The sequence below is a fragment of the Neolamprologus multifasciatus genome, chromosome 14 (assembly GCF_963576455.1).
Source record: "Neolamprologus multifasciatus chromosome 14, fNeoMul1.2, whole genome shotgun sequence".
Lineage (NCBI taxonomy): Eukaryota > Metazoa > Chordata > Actinopteri > Cichliformes > Cichlidae > Neolamprologus > Neolamprologus multifasciatus.
The window spans coordinates 22581554-22605495 of record NC_140452.1 but is presented as its reverse complement, the minus strand read 5'-3'; the positions used below and the strand labels follow the sequence as shown (position 1 = coordinate 22605495).

The window sequence follows — 23942 nt, the reverse complement described above, 5'->3', positions numbered from 1 at the left end:
CTAAAACATTCTGTGAAGCAGAACGGAGGGAGGGGAACATGAAATGAAAATAAAAGAGTGGAAAAAGAAAGAATGAGAGGATTGTGGTTTCTTATGATTCCTTCCATTCTGAGGCAGAGATCCAGGGTTTATTTTTGTGCCTTATGAGGGGGTTGTACCCTCAAACAGGCTGATTGTGATGTAATCTTTTGTCCCGCACCCCCTCTTTTCCCCTTGTCTGCTTTATTTGCTCCAAATTAAACTTCTCCTGTGTTGCTTCACAAGTCGAAACCTAAACTCATTTTGTTGGCTTTGTTTGACCTTTTCAAAGAGTGCGTTTGATCTTTGAGTTGAATTTTAATGTAAAAGTTTTTTGGTTTTTTTTAATCAAGAATTCAGTGCAGTAAAGTGGGTGATGGGGTGAGTACTTTTGGAGAGTGGTTAGGAAAGAAACCTTCACTTGGATTGTAGTCAGCATGCGTTTGCTGATCTAATCGCTCCCTCTCAGAGCAACACTGGGACTGAGCCCGTATCACAAACACAAACACACACACACACACACACACACACACACACACACACACACACACACACACACTGACATACACACACGCAGCAGTGCCATATAAGGAGAGAGCAAGAGGGAATCAGGCAGGGTTGAAACAGGGGGTCCTCTTTTCTTCTCTGCCCTTTTTTTCTCTCCGTTTTTTTCTTCCTTTCCTGCAAGTTCGTTGGCAGCTCTCTCCCCCCTTCTCTATATTTATGCTGTCATTTTCACCCATTCATCCACTTCAAGTCGCTGTCCTATCCCCACTCTTTACAATCTCATACTTTGTCCTCCTTCCAAGTCAGAAACTCTCTGTCTCTTTCTCTAGGAAGACGGTACACGCCCAGTTTTTTTTGGAAAGCTCTCTCTGTATCATTTAAACATTTTCTTTCCTCCTTGGCTTTACTCAGGAGTACACATTAACTAAATGCCCCACTGCTCACAAGCCACTGTTCAAATAGGCCAGTGATATTAGCACTGTTCAAACAGAGTGTAGGACCATTAGGAAATAAGTCTAAGCAAACAAATGAGAACTACTACCAAAAATAAAATGAGTTTTGTGTTGATATAGCACTGGTGCAAAACTTTGATCTTCATAACATCTTTTCAGCAGCTTGGCTTTTAGCAGCTGATATCAATATTTGACAAGATGAGATATTGTGGAAAATACTTGGGCTGCATAGTTGGATCCATGTATTGTTTTCATGTAAAGCGCCTCTTACAAAGCCTGTTGTTCTTTGCGTTATTGATCCGTCATGTTGTTTTGTTAGCAGAACCTTGTTCTTGTTCAATATCTTATTAAAAAGAGGAGAGTTTGTACTTTTGGACCTCCTGTGTGTTTTGCGAGGAGCGGCAAAGTCGAGTTTGACACTGATGGTGAATATTTCGACAGAGCAGCGGTTAATGTGTACAGTAAAGATGACATGGAGCACCCCCGTGGCTTCTGTGTGTGTGTGTGTGTGTGTGTGTGTGTGTGTGTGTGTGTGTGTGTGTGTGTGTGCGTGCGTAAGTACTGCAGAGGAATGCGACTGTTTCATGTGAGCAGTTATAAACGGATCTACTTTCCTGGGAGTATCCGGTATCAGAGTGTGTGTGTGTGTGTGTGTGTGTGTGTGTGCGTGCCTGTAGTTCAGATAAAGAAAATGATTCCCTTTTTTAGCTCTGTCCCACTGGGAGGATAACTCGTGGGAGGGTGGTCCTCCGTCAGGTCCTCCTCTGTTCACACGGACGACGAGCACGAAGCAGCTTTTATGTTTGACATCACTCTTTCAGTGCTAAACTTATATGCTTATTTAACAAGTGACACATTTGTTGCCATGAAAGAAATGGCAGAAAGGGAAGCCAAACTTACTGTACTGTTAACGGTAGTATTAATAATAACTGGTGGATGAGGGTTTGCTGGCTGTCACTAGGTCAAATCGCTGGCAAAGATGTATATGGTGCTAACCAAAAACCAGCTTGAGATTCCATCGGTTGTTAGCAGATTGTCGTGAGCACTTGTAGTTTGATTTTCTTTTTTAAAAAGTGGTGAGTTGTCGGCAAACACTCGCCTCATAAAATGTGCTCCGTACCGCCGCTGCCGGTATGTTTCTGGCTTGCACTGAACTTTTTCAAGATTCACTAACACTCCGTGCGTAGTTGGCAAATGTTTGAAGACAAGTTGGCATATTTCATGAAACTTATGGTTTACACACAAATGAGCAAAGCAATCCCAACTAAACTTTAGGTGCAGCGCTGTATACCTCGTACCTACGACCGATTTCACCAAGCGGTTAGCAGCAGCATTCAGCAACCACTTGCCAGCTGCTTGGGGAATATATATTTTTAATACCTCATGGTATACACATAGTGCTTTGCTTCTAAGTGCTCTCTTACAACACATTCACCCAATCACACACATTCATACGGTGCTTGTATATCAACCTAAGCACGAGGTTCAGTATCTTTGCTAAGGATATTTTGCCGTGCAGACTACAGCTGGACTATGTAGAGTCAACACAAATACTATGGAGAAAACTGTTCTGACAGTGTGATACTGCAACTTGGTTCCAGTCTTCGGTTGTACTCCCCCTCTTCCCACTTTTGCGTGTTTTCAATGCAAACCATGATGATAACTTAGTTTCATAACCTGCTAACCTTATTTTCTCTTGACCTACATCCTCCATCCTCCACAGTTTCCTCCACAGTTTTTACTTTTTAAATATCTTTTTACTTTTTAAATATCTTTTGCTGTAACCATTTATTTATTTATTTATTTTTAGTGGGTCACAGCCAGATAACCAGCCTGGCCTCCATGTTGCTGCCAGATGTTGTTGCTAGGTGACTTGTGACGCAACTGCATCTCCTCTGTTGTGTAACACTGCAGTGTTAATGTTTGTGTGTAGGTGCTAATTATGAGGTTCTGTGTGCAGCCTGGTTTTTCATTCATGCTTTCTCTTGCATTCAGATGTTTCTGTAGCAACCAGTGTAACATAGCAACTGAGCAGCCAATAGCAGAGCTCGATCTCTCTGCTTTTCTCTTGCTCCATCTTTTTCCCTCTCCCAGGCTCACCTGCCTTCCTGCCCAAACTGAAAGGGTCTCAAAAGAGTTCCTCTGCAGCCTTTTGGTTGTACTGCCAGTTGTCACTGATCCTGAAAGCTCTTTCAGAGGGAAAAGTGGCAACCACAGCTGCTGATTGTGTGCAACAGTAGTAACAAAAGTTTCACATGGTCAAACTCCAGCAGCAGCCGAGCAGTGAAAATCTGTGGCTCTGTGGCGCGTTGACATGGGCGGTGACTCTTTAACTGAACTGAAAAGAGGCAGAAACTCACAACGTTCCTGCCTCCAAAGGCCTTTAGATGTTCTCAACCATTCAACACTGAGCATTTCCTCCTCTGGTGCTTAAGAATAGCAGTTATACTGAAGTACTGGGTTTGCTGCCTAATCCTGAAGACGTGAGTCCCTTCACTCATTTCACTTTCCCACAAAGTGGGTGAAGCTGTTCATGGGTACGTGCTGTGCTGCACAGCTTAAAGGTGTACAGATTTATCACAGAGTGAGAGTGAAGCACAGAATTGATGAGTGAGCTCCAATTCAGACAGGCTATGGAAACAAGTGATGTGAGGCTCATGACAGTGTGACAAAAGGAATTTGAAATGGAAATGTAGGTGAAAATATGGAAAGATTTCAAGCTCATGGCACTCTCTATCCTGTCCACGTGCCCACGTGCGTACAAAGACGCCAAAATGTATCCACATTATCCACGTTATTCCAATTTTTTAAATGTGTTTGCGTTTTCATGACTCTAGCCTTTTCTCTGAAAGGGTTAGACTACCTATAGATGTAAAAAACAATAAATTTGTTTTAGCAGTTATTGTACACACACAGAAAAGACACACATGTGGGGATTGTAGTCCGTGAGGGGGCAGGAATGTTGAGGAAAGACGGATAAGGGCGGAGGAAGAGGGACTAGAAAGGGTGAGAAAGAAAGGGGGAAAAGTGAAGTGAATAAAGTGGAAAAGAGAGACGTACTTAATCCACAGTGTGGCGTTTAGTATGGGATAAGCTGCAGTTTTCTAACAGTGCAGAATCTGCTGAAAGAAAAGCTCTCTAGCTTATTACTCGTTCCTCATCCCTTCTTTTCCTCTCCTCTCGGTCTCAACACGATTTTACATACCGCCAGGCTTGGGAGTCACTGTGTGAGAACATGTATAAGTGCTGCTTAAGTGCCAACATTTTCTCTGCATGCCTTTTGAGAGATGGCTTCCTGGGAAATCCAGCTGACGGTCTCTTCGTCATCCTTATGTTACTGGTAACTTTACAAATAATGCAGTTCCTTAACAAAGACGCAAGAGGGACCTTTTATTTTTCATGCTTACTGAGAGAGGCGGCGTGAGATGAAATCTAGGGATTAGCTCAGCGAAAGAGAGGTGGCGCAGGGTGTCAGAAAGGACAAACTGGGTGGGAGACACAGAGACAGACAAGGTATTTCCGGAGCGGTGTTAGGGTTAAGGCTAGTCTCTTTGGCTGATGGCTATCTGTCACAGCCCAGTGATTTGTGGGGTAGGTTGCTGGACAGGAAGTGGAGGGGATGTCAAAGGCTGCGGTGAAACTGGAAATCAAGGACTTGGATGAAGAGTTGATCAAAAGCTGCGTGTGTCACTGTAATGCTGTCTGGTTGAACTCGGGTGTGTCGGCTGATAAAGTTCCTGTGAAGAACGTGCGCTAACTAACATGTGCATGAATCTACATGATTTTTATGACATCTTTGCAAGGTCCCCGTTTTTGTTTTGTTTTTTCTGTTCAGTTCACATTCCACACTTTAATCCTCCTATACAGCAATCACTCCTAAATGGTCAATTTACTGTTAGGAGGTCATTTAAAATACTTTATTGGGGTAGATGATGTGATCAATTAATTTCTAAAAATACACTCAAATGCAGTGTATTTGATGAAGAGTGAATTCTCATACCAAAATTGGTGATCGATATAAGCTTTAGGTTTCTTTTGATTTTGATCGTAATATTAAGATGTACATAGCTGCTGCGCCGAAGGGTCGGTGGCTCATCAATCAATATTTCCGTGGTAGAATTCAATTCTCCCAGTCTGCACTTTGAAGCATCGTTGAGCAAGGTGCTGAACCCCAAATTCCCCTTGATGCTTCTGCTTGAGTGTGAATGTGTGCATGATAGTTAGACCACGCATAAAGATGTAGAATAAAATGCTTTGGATGCACAGTTAAACTACAGGAGCATTCTATAACCTATAAGATTCAATATTTGGCTTTAACTGAGGCTCTGAATCCACAAGTTTTGATTTTGTTGCTTCATCTAAATACCATGACTATATTATTTATTTAGGTTTCCATGATTGCGTGCCCTTAGCTACCTTAGCTTTAAATCAGTACGTGCATGTTGTGTTGCACACGTGTATTAGCTCAGTTGTCAGTTGTGTCCTTGCCTCAGCCTCACCTCTTGGGGACAAAGGCTCTTTTCACCACACACTCTCTCTCTTTCGCTCCTCTTTTTCTGTCTCTCTCTCACACACACGCGCACACGCGCAGACCCATAGGGGCTTATTTGGAGAGCAAGTAGATCTTGTTACATGTGATCTCTCTCTCTCCCTCACACACATGCTCACTAAGGCCTCAACAACAACATCCTCGACACGGCTCTGGTGTGATACCAGATGCTGTTTACTTTCCTTATTAAACTTTCAAAGACTCTCATTTTTGACCCGAAGACAAGTATCAACTACCCGGGGGGAAAAAAGAGGACAGAATATTCTTTATTTATAGAGTATTTTGCAGGAGCCCATCTTTGGATAAGTGTGTTACATTAGTCCTGTTGTGTCTTTACAGTGGTTTTTATCTTGTGCCAGTGGCAGGATGAGAGTAAAAAACACTTACACCCTGAAATGATTGGTTTCATTATTACTACTGCCCCCTTGTGGGTTCTGTTTATGCATGTGCGTACACTAAAATGTGCTCTCCTCTTCTTCAGCCGTTGCTCTGTGTGTGTTTTTGTTTTCATAAATACAGCTGGTTACAGTTATCGGTGTCTGCAGGAGGTTGTGGCCACAGATTCATCCAGCTCATATATATATATCTGTACACACACAGATGGAGAGTGGGCGAGATGGAAAGATGTATCTGGAAACAGAAATGTGAAAAGAAGACTGAGGAGTCATTAAAGTTTCCTGACTAGAGCTCCCACGTGTTAGCTAGCAATGCCAGTGTTCTTCTCCCTGGAATAGCTTGCTGTTATCTTGTTACCCAGCATTGGCACAGGGAGGTTAACAGAGCTACACTCCCAGCAGCAAGACACACAGAAACACATAAACAGAGGCTCAGATGGCAGGGGGTGTGTCCCTGTACAGGTGTGTGATGACAAATCTGTTTTGATCTGTTTGGCCAGTCATGCGTCCACTCACTCTCACTCTCTTTGTCTCTAACTCACACACCTGGGGACCTGGGTGACAGGTGTCATCAGTCCTCCTACATGTTTATCTATGGGCTGCCTCCAGGCTGACTCAGTTTTGTGGGGTGATGTTGGCTCAGAGGTTGCAATACAGATGTCACATGAGCTGTCATTTAGCAGCACTTTGTGTCACTCACTGATGCAGGCAGACAGGCAGAGCCGTTGAGCAAAGTATTAAACCACGCACGCATTTCTTTGCAGGGCGTGGAGGAAGTATGAGGTTTGAACCACAGCTGCAAATGCATCTCACTTGTGATTACCCACATGTGTGTCTGGGATGGAGCTGTGGTGTGTAATTTTTAATGCAGCTTTTGTTGTTGTTTTATGTATCAGCTGATTACTGCCTGTGTCTGTGAGTTGAAAACTGCAAAAAGGTTGTGAGAGTGAGTGAGAGTCATTTGTTCAGTCCAATTTTTCATCTTTTCTGACAATCAGCACCCGAATATAGTCACAACTGTGTAATTCTTCCTCTAAAGGACGCAGTGATCTTAATCCGACCGTGCAGTCTAGTTTGTATGGCTGTGAACACACACGGGTAGGAAATCTGGGTCAGCCTGCTATGAGCCGCTAACTCATTCAGGAAAACGCTCCTGTGTCAGACGGCCCGCTGATTGTACATGTGCACGCATCCATCATGCACCTGAACCTAGCAAGTGCGTTAGTCCTGAGCTAAACAGGAAGCCAGAGGATGTGAGCACACTGGGGTTGCTATGGAAACAAGATGCCACACAAGATGCTGATGTAACTGGTTCAGGTGAGGATTGTGACATGTGTGCACTCTCGCAGCTCAAAAGATAAGGTGTTAAACACACATCAGTGAACCACACGTGACACCTTTACCGGGACATGCTGTTAGTTCAGTGAAAAATGGTTTTGGTCTTTTAGGCTTTAGCTAATTTTACCGCTCATGGCAAATGCCCTGCAACTTCAACTTAAGTATTTTGGTGATCGCCACCTTGATGTTTTTTAAGCCAGACTTCGCACCTGGGCTGGGTGGATCAATCACTCCCTCAAAAAGATGCGCTTTTGTTTTGTGTTTTACGCTAAATGTGACCGTAGAAGTAGAAGTGAACTAAAATGCGCAGGAGCAAATGACAGTATTGAACCAGCCAGTCATCTGATAATGGGCCGAGTTAGATCTCTGGGAGCTGCATATCAGGTTATGGTGTTTTTATGCAGAAGCATAAATCCTGTATAACATGTGCCCTAATGTGCTGCAGACCGTATGAATTATCAGTGTCTTGCCCTTCACCCACCATGTCTCTGGATGTCCATTGTTCACTTCTGGCTCATGAAAACTGTGCCTGCTATAATGCTAACCTCGAGGCTTTGAAACTACAAGCTACAGTGGCTAATGTCATTATTTTATTTATTTGTTTTTTTTTGCTTATCTCTACATTTAACTGATGTAATGTTTGACTGCTTCACATTAGGTCTAAACTTGAGCGAGAGCTGTATTTTTAACCATTAATATACTTAAAAATATCAGTTTTTGGACTGAGTTACTGAGTCTTATACTAAAGCAGTATATTCAGTGCAGATACCCTGGCCTTATTCTTTTATTGTGGGGTACCATTAAAGGTAATAACGTCACAGTTATAAGTCAGACTGAATGCTGACTGTTGAAAGAGGGCGATTTCCGGCAAAGACAAATGGTGTTGATGTTAGCATACCAAAGAACACAGAGAGGCATATGTAAAGGAAAAAAGTAAAAATATAGAAAGCACTGGAGCTCTGAGGAAGGAGCGAGTGCTTTTGTAAGTGTTTATGATGCTCTTTGTTTGGCATTAAAGGTATTTTGCTGGAAAAGAAACAGAAACCCTGAGGCAAAACATGAATTGAATTGAATATTAAAAAATATCTGCTACACTTCAGACATCCCTGAAATCTGATCCCTGTCGTATACTTTCATAAGTGACTTATTGTTCCTATAGCAACAAGGATTAAAAGACAATTTCCAAGCCACGGGCTTAACCTTTAAATGTCTTTTTGGTGACCTTTTGTCTGATCTCTGTTGGAGAGAAAGAGCCTAAAGTCTGTTTGAGGTTATTTGTGTCTAAAAAAAAAAGAGACTAAAAGTCGCCTCATACTGAAATTCAACAGTGTATGACCCCAGTTTACCTTGTTACGTTACGCTCTGTGTTTACCATTAGCTTCTGTCTGTCCGTCCGTCCATTACCATTAATTAGAAATATTAAAATGTGCACTTCATGTTTGTTAAGTTCTTGTAGATATGTTTTATTGTGTCGGATGATTCGAAAACTTTCCTCACTGATGTTTTCAAGGACATTAAAACTGGACAAATTTAAGAAATATGGGCATTAAACACTCAGTCAAATAACTCTCTGATAGGATTCCAGGTTATACCAATAACCAGGAATGAGGGAGATGGCCTCCTGTACTCCTCACCCTCAAACCATCTGTCTTCTCTGTCCAAAACATGAGCATGTCCATCCTCTGGTACAGCTCATTCTTTTTCTGATGAGCTAACTCTCGTGTGTTGCTCTGCGTCTCCACAATCCTAAAGGGAAGTCCAGTACTAGTCTAGTTTGGGGTGATGGGAGACCCTGCCCCAGTTAGGTCACCAGCCCATTACAGGGCTAATACACAGAGAGTCAGACACGCATCACGGTCAAATTCAGACCTATGACCAAGTTAAAATCTCCGCTCAACAAAACATGCATGTCATTGGATTGTTGGAGGACACCAGAGCTTTACAAGCATAAGGAGAACATATAAACTCCACACAGAAAAACTTGCAATATTCTTACATTTTATAGACTTAAGTAATGTGATCAATTAATCAAAGACAAATTGGGAGATTTTTGAAAACAGCCTTCATGTTTTTAGAGTTAAAACTGAAGTTTACTTGTACAAAAATGGTAAGCAGTTTAAGTGGTCATAGTTGGAAGGAAGAAACAATAAAACTCAGGTACAGTCATTTTAAAAGGACACCTTTGCTCACTGTTGTCATGGTTATGTGTGGGCTGCTGCTGCTGCTATTCACTGCTCTGCTCAGCCTGACCGTGTAGAAACAGAAGAAGCAGAAATGGCTTTCCCTTTTCAAATCTGTGTTTCTCACTGTAATGGCAGGAGGGGAACTTTGTAGTGACTTCTCTTTGACGCTCAAAAGACCTTCCTCATGGCGAAGGCTTTATGTGATAAGTTAGAGAGGAGGTGGATGGATTTTAAACGCCACGCTGCTCATCCTAAGATACTTCAATCGAGTATTTGTGGGGGGGATTGGTCGAGCCTGGCTGGTGTGAAGAGGAGCTAAGCGCTGTGAGCGTCTGCCCTGCCTGCTGTCTCTTATTATACACACCCAGGGGGAGGGCCAGGACACACTCGAACACACCCACACACGCAGACGTGCGCACACACGCACTTTCTATCTCTCCCCTGTGCCGCACACAGACACACCATGACATGCACTCAGGTCTTGCTTACATCATCCGTGCAGCAGAAACAGATCAGACACCCATGCATACATGCTGAAGTGCACTCCCTTGCCTTTCACTTTGACGAGCTGCGCAGCTGAGCCTACCTGCTCTAGAGCGGGCGCGAACCGAAGACACGAGATTACATTTATGGGAGAGCAGGCAGGCTGCAAGAAAACAGCTGCAGGAAACATGCTTTATTTAACGTGGTAAGGGGGAAAGGTGGGGGGAATCCTTCGACCGTCAGGTGTGTCTGCTTTTCTTTATCTGGCAGAGATGAAGACCGAGTTTGTGTGAGTAAACAAACGGGTAGAAACCTTCACGGGCTGCCTCGCGGGAGTGTCTTATGTGCCAAAGTGAGTGTGCGTTCGGGCACACGGACCGTTCCGTATGCTTCAGATGGTTCGAACCCTAGCGCAGTTCAGCATCGCTTTGGAGGAAATGAATGAGAATGGAGAGAATACAGGAGATGAAGGAGGAGGAGAGAGAGATGGAGGAGGAGAAGCTGGCTACAGAGATGCAGTGGATCAGTTCAGAAACAACAACGGCAATAGTAACTCCAGTGGGAATCTGAATGGAAATGGACTTAATGCTGGAAGCCCCAATGGAGAGGTAGATCAGTGGTTTTTGTTTATTTGTAGCACATAAAGGTGTGTGTTGCCCTTCTCTGCATATTAAAAGTTATCATTGGCTGATCCAGCTCGGTTTAGTTTTCCACTCTGTCCAACCTTTTTTATATCAGCTTTTTAAAATTCCCTTTCCCTTTCTCTCCCTTCTCCCCTTTTGGCCGCCTCAAATCCTGTTTGTCTTGTCCTAATTTCCCTGCATTTCTTTCATTTTATAGCTCATTCCTAGTTTTATTTTATCTGTCTCCACTGGATAATGTATTTTTTCAGATCCCCCTCTGTCTCTCTGTGTTGCATGTCTATAATACAATTAGAGCTGAGTGAATCACACGATTAGCTCTAACACCTACTGTCAGACACGCTCGGACCACTCACTGAAGTCTCACTGTTCGTCTATCTGTGCCCTTTTATGAATCTCACCATCCACTCTTTTAATGACATTTGCTTACAGCTGATTAGGTTATTTTGAAGCATCCTCTGCAAAGTTGTCTTTTTGCATGCAAATCTCATCCTATTGTAGTCGACTTATGTATGCTTGACTGGGGACAGAACCAACAAACAAACATGTGTGAACACGTAAACTGTAGAGCCGCTAACCTTATTACCCAGCCTGTTGATATGAACTAGCTACTGAAGTGTGTTAGTATGTTATGTATAAACTAAGCCTGCTTGAGTCCTACATTCTACATCTACATCCTAATAAATATTGAACCTTTTTTTCTGATTTGGGAATAAGGACCGTGCTTCTTATGGAAGTTTTTAGAGGATTCCAGCTAACCGTTTACGAAGACTCATATCATTTCTAAAAATTACTAAAAATTAGTAAATAGAGTAGTAATGAAGACCATTTTAATATTTATTAGATCAATTTATTCATCTTTTTGTCTGTAAAATATTACTGAAGAGTAAAATTAATAAATACTAAAATAGTTCAAAGTACTGAGTCCAAATCCCGGACAAGCCCCCACTTAATGTATGTTACATAATGTGGGTACAGTGGTACCCAAGTACCTAATATCTCACCTTTCTTTAGAAATTCTTTAGAAATTACATTTCAAGCAAACAAATCACTGAATTATTTGTGAAAATTAGCCACATTTATTTAAAAACTAATAATTAAAAATTCTCTACCAGAATCAGTTTATGTTTTGTGCGTCTTTAGGGTATTTGAAAACTTTTATATGATAGCTCTGATAATGCCATCAGTACAGAAGCTATCCGCACAGTTACAAAACTACAAATAAATATTTTTTATACAAACTCCAGAAAATGGACCTAAAGTCATGTTCAGGTTGTGTTTTGTTTCTGTAACTATCAGTATCATTTACGTGGGAGATAGATCATGGTTTTAAGTAACAATACTGCATAGATTTCATGTCTATGAAACATCCTGAAGCATTGTGTATGTTTTATCTATTTATGATAATTCGGCCGTGAGAGCAACAGCAATTGGATTTTTGGTTAACCTTTAGCTGTCATCATAATCATCATCATCATCATCATCATCATGTGGGATTGGTGGCCGATCAAAACAAGCTAGAGCAACTGATATATTTTGATATAGGACACAAATAAAAGTTAGGGCTCCAAAAGTTTTGCGAAATTAAAATTCTATCATCTACAAATTACAAAAATCTCTCAGCCAATTAGTTCCTCGACTTAAGAAGATTGTTTTTCACATTATAAATCCCCAAATCAGTAAATACTTGACAACTTAGCTCAAAAATCAAAAATGCCAATGCACCAGTTATTCATTTTCTTTAGATTTTATTTTGTGCGAAATGGTGCAAGCACCAAATACACACCTCTGCACCAACTGTTTTATTCACTGTGCGAATGAGAGGTGAGACCAAGGTGAGGAGCTATTTACAGGAAGAGGTACAGAGGAAAAGTTGGGGCAAGCGATGAATTTAAAGAGGTGAGGATGGAGAAGCTAGGAAGGAGGATCAATAGTTCATTCGTGTGTCTGAGAGAAAGAATATACTATTGATCACTATAGAGTAGGTCAGAGCAGTCTGGGCCTGCAAATGACAATTAGAGAAGCCCATAGAGATGCACATTTATGCTTTTTATCTGCATGCCAGAACTGTACAGAAAGAAAGCTAGAACACTGTAAAAGAAGCGAAGGATGGAGGTCCCTTGCTTTCAGAGCTGCTACTTCAACAATGTGAAAATCCATCTTAATGTTTACAGCTGCGTATAAATAAAGGGAAAATGATTAAAGGAAATAATAGGCGATGAGGATGTTTTCTCTTTGGCCTAAGAGGACGCCTGTTGCTGCTTTTGCCAGGCTGTTGCCAGGGGATACAGTAGACGGGAGGGGGGAGGTTGGGAATGGGTGATGAGAAGTGACGAAAGCAACTGGAAGGAGCTGCAATGCTGACTCTGATGCTTTCAATGAGCAAACTTCAGCTCAGAACACATGAGGTTAACATATATTTCAACTAAATTCACTAATGTTGTCCTAATGTTGTTTTTTAAGTACAATTCATTAGAATAAACAAATTAATAAAATAAAAATGCTTATGAACTTCTTTAATTAAGGTCAAAAAGCTAATCGAGCCACCTACACTTGCTACAAAAGCCAGTTACAAAAGTTAACTTTAGTGGATAAATAATAGAGGCCGACCAATATGTCAGCCGTGCTGATGTTATCTATTTGCCAATATTTATAGATTTATTGGTATTGCATTTATACCTGCCAATATATGAAAATTAAAAAAGGAGAGACGAGAGAAACCCCCTTCAGCCATGTTATGGGTGTTGATGTTGCATAGTTTATCAACCGGAGGTCATTTTGCACCATCTTTCATCAGCAACACGCATTTGGAACGGAACAAATACAAAAAGTAGCTGATCAAACAATAAAACGAGAATATTTTTAAACCACATTCTCATTGTATTTTACTAAGGAATCGGTTAACTACACATAACAAATGTTTAGTGAGATATCAGTTTCAAGTCCCCAAATATTGCTATCAGTACGAGTCTTACAAATCCTGTATCTGCCAGGCTCTAATAAATACAAACTGCTTCACGACAACCATAAAAACACAACAACTCACCCATAAAAATATACCAAAGCTAAACGTTATCACTGTTAAGGTCATCCTCACTTTGAATGATAATAGCAGCATTCAACGCAGTTATCAAATTTTTTAGCTAATGCTTGCGCCAACAAGCCTGTGCTCCAGTTTTGGTGTTTTTCTACTACATAACAGCATGATGACTTAGCTGTCCACCCTCTCATAAAAAAACAAAAATGCCCAACAACACAGACTTCAAAACAGGTCCTCAAACATCAGCCGGTAACACCAGTGTGGCTATTTCTATTTTTTTTTATATATATATACATGTTTATATTCTATGCTTCCACCTAAGCAACTAAGAACCTCTTTTAATCCCTTTGTATGGTTTTGGGCCATTCTGTGTACTAGGAGACAGACAAAAAAAGTAAACAGACCAACACATAACCTTGTAGGGCAGTGTGCAATCTTTTGTGAAAAGCTGTATGCAGCTGCACTCTTTACAGCTGTGTCCCATAATAACATGTGCAAATCTCTTTCTTGTTGGATAAAAAAGAGGCCACAGAGAGAAAGAAAAGCGAACTTACAATTTCCCAATAACACAAAACTGAACTCAATTGTGGTACTTAGAGTAATTGGGTACTTCAGTCCTTTCTGGCTAAAAATGACACTTTAAATTAAAGAGATATATTGGGAAATGGGAGTTATGTTCCTAACAGCGAAACACCGTGTGGCATTCTGTTTTTCTCATTTAGTGCAACACTTTTAAGCAACCGAGAAAAATACTATCGGAAAAAAATAAGCAGCACAAGCGGAAACCTGGTTCGTAAATTCGCCTATCGCTAAACTTTATTGTCTAAATGCACTATAGGCTATAAACGAAATATCCATCTTATCGTGATAGTGTTGATATTTGGATCCATAGAAATCCCCCGCGAAATAACTTCAAGTCAAACAGAACAGCATCGGGCAAAGTCGGATGTGTGAGCCGCGGCTTTAACGTTGAGCTGCAGTGTTTGCTTGAGCTGTGAAGAAAAACTTGCTTTACGGACCCCCTGTACCCACACATTATTCAGGCACCAGAGCTCGCAGAGGGACACAAGCGAACATATTGTACTCACAAAAACACACACATTCATCCAGACTGTTAACTGAGCACAATGTCTGACACTGAATATGCGTACGAGAGGAGAAAAATTGGGCATTTAACCTGTTAGTGCTGTGAATTTCATCCCAAATGAGCAGACTGTGACGTCTTTCTGAGCAGATCCCAGTTTAGGGTGATTAAATTACACAAATTCATAGTTTGTAGTTAAAGCTGCATCGTTGTTGAGATCAGTGGAAGCAGGTGACTCAGGTTTATAAAGGATATGTAATTTAGGAGGTACTATATATTATATGAGTAATTATTTTTATACTTTAAATTAGATAATTGAGCAGCAGCTTGTACTCCAATTCATACATGCCAGCTTTATGTGATCACAGGAGGCGGAGTGTGTGTGTGTGGCATTTTGAGTCATACATCATGGAATCTATTTATTATTAACAGCGAAGATGTTTTTCTTTCTAAAATGTTAATTCTTCTCAGATGATCTGATATGAAAGCAGCTTGTGCTTTGCAGGTTTTATCAGATAACAGCATTGATAGGAGTGGTTTTCTCTTTCCCTGATGAAAAAGCTGAGAACACTGTGGTGGTTATTGTGCCATGTTTGGTCTCTCTGCGCTTAAAAAAGCCCCCATCTCTGTGCTGACAAGGACATTATTACATATCCAGTATTTATTGCACCTGTGCTTGATGAATTTCAGAGTGGTTCAGGTGTCAGGGCTAGAGTTGGCATCACTCTAGCCCTGACACAAACAGCCAGAGGCTGTGAGTCCAGCGTGTGATGTAGCTAAAGCCCAAATTAGACTGTACAGACTCAGTGTGGCTGCTACAGTCTGACAGCCAGTCTGGGGTTAGTAGAAAAAAGAATTGTATGGTTTTTTTTATTTTCCATACATTTTGATTATATAGACACTCCCTCACCACTTTTTTAGGTACACCTGTTCAGCTGCAAATTCTAAGTCAACCAATCATGCGGTAGCAACTGATTTAGGCATGTAGACATGGTGAAACGTAAGAAAGGTGCTGGTCTGTGTTTAAGAAACTGCTGATCCACTGGGACTTTACCACACAGCTGTCTCTAGTGTTTACAGAGGATGAGCTGCAAAAGGGAAAAATCCCCAAAAACACCAGGTTTCATCTCTGACCTTAATGATGGATCAAGTCCTGTAGCTGTGATAATAGAGTAGAAAGGAGTCATCCTCACTCATTAGACTGTGGCAGCTTTCCTTCTTCCATCTGCCTCTTTTAAGGTAATTTCAGATTACTACTCCCTGGAGCGTTAATATTACAGAGCCACATTTCACTGAGAAATAATCATAGGGGGGAGGAAAAACAACATAATCGGTCAAGATCATACTTACTGCAGTTATTGTCTAGTTGCGCTTTCCTGTAAAAAGATGGGTTATTACCAGCATGTTGGATTTGCTCACATTCGCACCTGTAATTTGAACTCAAAGTCCAGTGATTTTGATAATTAGGCTGACTGCTTATTTGATGTCCTATTTGGCTGTTTTGTTCGGATCTCGGAATGATGTCTTGTTCCCGGATCTCGGTGTTTACATGGCTAGAACTCATAAAAAATGGAGGTGGATCTTATTTTGGAAGTTTCATTAAATAAAAGCGCCTGTGAGGAATGTTCTAATATTCGGCTTGAAGAATGAAAACAAGTCGTGTTGCAGTCGTAGGGTGTTCAACATTTCTTCCTTTTCATGTGACTGAAAGCTGTTAATCCTGGATTCAACTTTCTGTTTTTAAGGTTGACACCGCCTGAGCCCAGAGCGTCTTGACTTCAGCTCTACTGTGCCTGCCCCGTTGACCAATCAGCCTCTCAGCTGGGGTTACTATGGTAACCCCGCTAGCAAAATGAAACTGGCATTCCTAGCATTATTTCACTGTGTTCTGATGTGTCCATGTGTGATCTAATAAAAGCGACCAGCGCCGGACAGAGAAACATTCCTGTCCTCAGGGAAGCTCCCTTCATATTTAACTTGACTGTTGCGCACAAACGCTCGTTGTTTCCCCATCTCTTTCTCGTCGGGGTCAAGTGGTCAGCAGCGTTGTTCACTCGACAGCTCTTGTAAGAGTGCAGTTAATTCAGCAGCATTGCACCTGAGTGTGAGGAAATGCGTATATTAACCGGAGTGAAAACAGCCAGTCTCATGAAGAAGCCGTTTCCATGAAGCTTTTCGTGAGAAAGAAAGAGGATCCACATTTGTTAAGTTGATTACTGTGAATGAGGTTTCATTTGTGCGAGACAGTCATGCAGGGACAGCTGTGCTCTTGTGTGGAGGAGCTGCAGCTGAAGTTGCTGGGTGGGGGGAGAAACCAGTTTCCAGCAAAGACCTGACGCGGACCCTGAGAGACACATCTGGGCCTTCAGTCGATCCATCAACATTTTAACATAATTATCAGTGTGTGTGTTGCTTCTGTGCTTCTGTGGACCATAACAGGGGACCAAACCACAGCTACTTAGGGGGTAATTAAGGACTATAAATGGATGATTACTATGTTGTTGTTTGCGTCCCTCTTTAGCTTTGTTTAATCCTGTATCTATGCTCCCCAACTCAATTGTGTTTGTGTTTGTTTGTCAGGGGTGAGTAGATTTGGACAGAAGGAGCAGTTGAGCTGATTTACAGAGAAGTGTCACTGACGACTAACTTTCACTGCTGTTTCCTTATTTAAGAGGGCAAATCTTTCACTTACGATCACTCTGTTCTTCACACACACACACACACTTCTATACACATTCCTCCATCCATCCACACGCCACCTTTCACTCTCCGGTGGTGCCCCACAGCGCCCCTGGGGTCTCCTTAGATGCCAAACGCTAAACATAACCTTTCTGGGAAGTTATTGTTACGGTTATTTATAGGACACAGCGGTGCTGGCAGAGCGGAGCAGGGGAAGAGGGGGGAAAAGCCTCCTTTGTGTATTTTTTGTGGCCATTGTGTGTGTGTGAAAGAGAGAGAGAAAGAGGGGGAAAGAGCCATTGTGGTTATATATGCACCATAGGGCTATGCCTGTGGCTCTGTATGATATTTATAAGCCATGTTGGTTACCAGAATATTTTGGGAGTGTCTCCCGAGACCCTGGATAAAGCACATGCTCCGTGAGCCTTAATCTCCCCGTGTTGTCCTTCCACCTGTCCATCTGTCCTTCTCCTTCACACACAAACAGCTTTTCACAAGTAATAAGAGAAACTTTGGGAATGATGGGAATCGCTGATTTCGGTGTCACATGAACTGCATTTTAGCATGAGCCATTATAGCATGAACGAGCCGTGCTTGCGTGGACTTCCTAGCCCCGGTGACGCCTGACCATGGAGATATAATATTTCAATGGAAAAGCTTAAAAAATATAGAGCTCCTGCCACTGAGTTTTCTATTTACTTCTTGAGAGTAACAGATAAGTGTAATCACATAAACCTAGGACAACGACAGTGATTGTGATTTCAAGTGTTTTTTTGTGTGTTGCCAGTGTTGGGAAGGTTACTTTTAAAATGTATTCCATTACAGAATACAGAATACATGCCCCAAAATGTATTCTGTAATGTATTCCGTTACGTTACTCAATGAGAGTAACGTATTCTGAATACTTTGGATTACTTAATATATTATCATGCTGTTTACAACTACATGAATGTACTATTGCTGTGATTTATTACTGTTACTGAAGGTCCGCGGCTCCGAACCGTAGTAAAGGGACCTCTGGCTAATACGGTGGGTTCTGTGTCGGCTCGTAGCTGAAAACTAGCTTTACTTTGTTGTCTGGGTCAACTTTGCTAGCGAGAGACAGAGAGAGGCATTGAAAGGCTGCTGCAACGGAACTTATTGTTTTGGAGGAAAACACGAACACGGTGTACAGTCGAGTCTTAATAGCTTACTTACAACTGGGCTCGTCAGGCACTCTTCTTGGCTGCAGTGGTTATTATTATATTTACATGCTTCCAGCTCCCGTTTCTGCTCGATGACAGCTCATATTTTTCCTTTTTCTCCCTCCCTCGCTCACAGACACATAACGGGTATGGCAGTCCATTCTCCCTGCAGCACGGACTACACTGCCTATGATGCTACATTCTTTAGAGCTATACCTGTAGCATTCTGCCTATTAGCTTAGCACAACAACAACAGGCGCTCTCTCACCCAGGAAACACGCAGAGAGAGAGCGTCACCCTGTAACCATGGCAACCGTAACGCTGCCGCCTGGAACAACAGAACGTAGCTGTCAAACAAAACCCAAACAGTCCTGACCCGCAACAATATGAAAAAGGAAAGTACCGCCGTGTAATCCATTTATTTCAACAAAGTAACTGTATTCTAAATACCACCTTTTTAAACTGTAACTGTAACGGAATACAGTTACTCATATTTTGTATTTTAAATACGTAACGGCGGTACATGTATTCCGTTACTCCCCAACACTGAGTGTTGCGTCGGCGTTGTTGGAGAGAAGGCGTGCAGAGAAAGAATGTAGATTTAAAATGCCAGAAAGACAAAAGATCCATTATCGAAGCACAAAAAGAACTGCTGGTTGTTTTTGTTTGTGGATATTTTTGACGATGGCGCACATCAGCACTGAAAAATGATGATATTTATTACCATATGACTTACAGGCTGAGTGATATTTCTCTTGCTTGGTCATAATCCATCCTGCTGTCTTGGGAGCTTTTACTTTACAGACTGCTGGGAGTCTCCTGCTTTAAATGTCAACAACATTAAATTTTCATTTCCTATTAAAATGCTGTTTGTTTGCTTGACAAAACAGAGCTCACTTGCTTTCTTTGTGCCCATGTTGTTCTGCTTTCGAGGATCATTGCGGAGTTTGAGTGCAGCAGCTCTGACCTCGCTGGTTCAGGGACTACTTTTGAAGCGTGAACTTTCAGAGGATCAGAAAGAAAGAAATGTAAATAAGATGTTCATAAGAGGTTTCACAGCAGACCATATATATATGGATTCAAATATTTCTTTAAGCTTTGATAATGTTTCAATAAGCTTAACCAATGTCGCAACAATCTAGATCTGCTCTACTGAAGCAACCGCTCAAGCTCCCCTTGAGCGGTTGCTTCACTATGTTAGGCACCAGGCACGATGGGTGCCTTATTTCATCCGCGTCTTTACTAACCCGGATGAGCCCATCACTCTGGAAGAGGGAAAATCTGAACTAATCAGACCTCATGACCTTTTTCCACTGATCCAAAGTCCAACCTTTCTTCTTCTTAGCGAATTAAAGGTTTGTTTCCCCCTCAATTATCCTCACTGATAAGTGGTTCTCTTAAGGCTGAACAGCTTTTTCAGTGATTTAATTTCACCAATTGGTGAAAGGATCAGGATTTTTTTTCCTGACTACGTTTCTTCCTTGAACAAGGCTCACGACTATCTGTCCAGGTTTTAATAATGCATTGGAGGGTCTTCAGCCTAGTTTTAGCAGTTTCGGCAAACTTGTTGACCAGTCTGAAACTGAGGAACATTATTCCACCACTGCAGGGCATGTTTTCCAGCATGAGAAGCTTCTCACTGCATCAGTTGAGGTTGAATAACTTGTTGCCAGACAAAACATATGAATCACTCTGTGATAAGCTTACTTAAATCTTAGGTGGAGTTCTTGTTTTTTTTGGCCCAGCAGTGTTTGTGTTCTTTTTGCATTTGACGTTCTTTGTCATTTTCCACCTCTGTATTTACTGATTAAAAATGTAAGCCTTAACTTTCTGAAGAGTAAACATACACTCTGCTCAGATTTACCCCATATCAAATTTTGTATCCTGTGTAGAATTTCCAAGTAAACCAAACGTATTTAGTGTTTTTAGGCTTTACACGGCCTTTAAAAGCTCACAGTGCTTTCTGATCCTCCATGTCAAGATTCAGTTGTATTTGCTGTACCTGGTACACACTTGACATACTTGACCTTTTGAATTCTAGTTTATTTTTACTTAAAAGGGATTCTGTACAAAAAAAATTAGGAGAATGCATTATATTGTATTCGATTTAGCTAATAGCTATTTTCCATCTGCAATCGCATGGGCAGGTGAGCATAAAACACCACCGCGATATTTTTACAGCATTGCATGTGCTTCTGTTTGTATATTATGTGGTTTGTTCATGACATAAAGGAGCATTAGATATGACCTAGATCAGCGGTCCCCAACCTTTTTTGCGCCACGGACCGGTTTATGCCCAACAATATTTTCACGGACCGGCCTTTAAGGTGTTGCGGATAAATACAACAAAATAAAACTAGTACCAGTACCGAAAAAAAGAAGATTTATTCATAACACACGTGAAAAGACCCAGGAAAACAGAGTAAACGATAAAAACGATAACAAAATAACGCTGAAAACCGATAAAAACCCTGAAAACTATACATTTCACACCTGAGCCTCAACTCTCGCGGCCCGGTACCAAACGACTCACGGACCAGTACCGGTCCGAGGCCCGGGGGTTGGGGACCGCTGACCTAGATGACCCTACAAACATTAAGTGACCTTATATTTCTTTCTTATTCTTCTGTCTTCACAGGATATGAGGAAGCATGTCATGATGACCCTCTTAGACACAGAGCAGTCATATGTGGAGTCACTGCGTACTCTTATTCAGGTAATGTAACACACACACACACACACATAACTTCACATGCTCTCTTACGTATCTCTTGTTATAAATGAGTCATATTCGCAGGCAGACACGCAGAATAACTAAAAAATACAGATTGCTGAGGACATGAATACTGAATAACTGTGGATGTTATGTAATCCACTTATTCTCATTCATCCTGTCAGGCTAATCTGTTAACCCCGTCACTTCCCACTGTCATCAGCATTATCTGCCACCCACACCCACACTTCTGTATCCTACACCTGTCTGTGCTCTAATAGCTGACTAACCTTTACCCCAAATCTTAGCCACATCCCTCTGTCTGGTTAACACGTTCCCAAACATGCACACACTCACTTTGGCACCCTGTGATCACCCTGTTGTGTAACCTGTCGCTGTTCGCTGTGTGTGGGTGAACAGTAAGCATGCGTCTGCATTTTTACAAAATGTTCGCACACATGCGCACACGCTGACTTTGACTGTGTGTGTTTCTGTGCGTATGTGTGGCCACAAAGTGAATAAACCCAGGCCCTGTTCCCATGACGACACAGGGAAAGTAAATGTTACCACGGTGACTGGTGTATAAGTGCAGATCCTTGACAGAGCGTGTCAGATTTAGTTCGGCTGAGACGGCTCCTAAGCAGCGCTATCCAAAGTTGAAATCGGACTCTTTTGGGTTTCTGTTGAGGGACTTTTGGTGAAGCGCTCTGTGAATAATACAAGCTTTTGCCATATAACTAAGATGATTTTGAATCAGAAAGTACTTTGTGTTTAGTAAAGCTGAACTAATAACAGTGGTTTTAACAGTCTAAACAGTTTACACCTAGTCTTTTAAGAGAGGGCCATTATGCTCATTTTCCTGGTTACATGGTCAGTAGCAATACTCATGTATGCTGTTGCTTTTTAATGATGCTCAGGACACCAAAGTGTGGCTGGAAAATATCCACCACACCATTACACCATCAGCACCAGCCTGAACCTTTACAAGGTAGGACGTAGGCATCCCTTCATGTTGTTTATACCAATTTCTAACCCTACTATTGAGTGAATTCCTGTTGTCAGCTGACAGAAGCGGCATCCAGTGTGGTCTTCTGCTGCTGCTGCCCATCTGCAGATTCAGAGGTGTTTTTCTCCATATCTTGGTTGTAACCAGTGGTTATTTGAGTTACTGTGTCCTTCTTGTCATCTTGAAACAGTCTGGCCGATGTCTTCTGACATCAACAAGATTTTCAAAGACACTTTTTTGGTCTTTTTTTGGACTGGCCTGTCTGTCTTGTTTCTGTCTTGTTCTTGGTGATTGTCTGCCTCAAAAGCAGCTGAGCTGCACATACAATGACACACACTATAGAACAGGTCTGTTGTACCCCGATTCACATTTAGCCCATAAAGACCCAAAACAGATTTATTCTCTGCAGTACAGTTGTACAGTATATGCATGTGTTACCTATGTGATTAAATACTATTTGGGGTTTTATCTGGCTTAAAGATTTTAGGCCTTATTTAAAGCAAAATATACAAAAACACAGGTTTGAAATGGACATGTTGGACGCACAAAGGAGAAATTAAATTAACATGTATATAGTAATGGTGTAATGGTGGCTAATGGTGTAACTGGGCCATGTCACAAAGACAAATGTTGCCACACAGTTCATTCAAGTTGATTCTGGAGTTTTTCCATCAATGTGCATGTCTGTCTTCCCACTTCACTGCTGCCATACTGTACCTGAAGCTATCTAAATACAGAGAGGAAAGAGTTCGTCGAAACTCGAAGAAAAATGGATAAAGGAAGTCGACCAGCTTTCTTTAGTACAGATGTTTTAACCAGGAGATTGAATTAAAAGTGAAATGTGTCATGCAGTTCGTCAGTGCAGCATTCACAGCTTAGCGGACTTTGCAAATTTGGGAGCAATAGGGTTGAATCTGTCTGAGTTCATTTAAGAGTTAAACTTTGAAATTTGGAAACTCAATTAATCCGATCACAGTGTGAGCGTCTCTGAGTTTGAGTGCGTCTGAGTCGAGCTTGTCGAAAGCAAAACTGTGTGATCTACACAGAATAAGGACAAAGGACAAAGTGAAGACAACATGTGATGGCAAAACCCAGTTTAATCAGTTTGTTAATGTGCCGTCTGTGTCGACTGTGTTTATTCTGCCTTTACCCCGTACTGGCCACAGTGTTCATGATTTGTCTGCTCATATCAGCCTCGATCCAAGATTGAGATATCAGGGTATGCAGTAACCAGGCCTACTGTGTAGACATGTGCAGGTTTGACTTGTGTTTATTAACGCGTTTATCTTTGGTGTTTTTGCTTATTTGTGAATGCAGCTTTCATTCATCAGATAATGCGGGTGGCGTGGTGTTAGGAATGAATTGCCAGACGCCAGCTGTTTTGAGCAGTGGCTGTTTTTCCAGTAAAGAGACCGCTTTTAGAGTGCATGAAGATGAAGATTTCAGCAGCTTTAAGCATACAGCTGCAAAATTCTTGTAAACACATATTTTGTATAAAATGAAAGAACTCTTTTAGCGCGAATCTTAGGGCTTAAATTGTAAGAAATAAATGTGTAAAATTACAGAAAATGTTCTAGTGGCTTGTTGGACAGACTTTCCTGCAATTATAAAGTGAACTTTTGTTTGTTAATTCAAAGATAATGTCCTATTTCGTTTATTTATTTGTGTAT

General features: G+C 41.5%; 1 protein-coding gene across 1 annotated transcript in view; it reads left to right on the top strand.

Moving 5' to 3' along the window:
* Positions 1 to 23942, top strand: part of arhgef17 (Rho guanine nucleotide exchange factor (GEF) 17) — a 69553-nt gene that overhangs the window by 25833 nt on the left and 19778 nt on the right. Inside the window, exon 3 of the mRNA XM_085184496.1 lies at positions 21192 to 21269. Within this exon, the coding sequence (XP_085040622.1) occupies positions 21192 to 21269 (78 nt within the window). The remainder of the gene's footprint in view (positions 1 to 21191; positions 21270 to 23942) is intronic.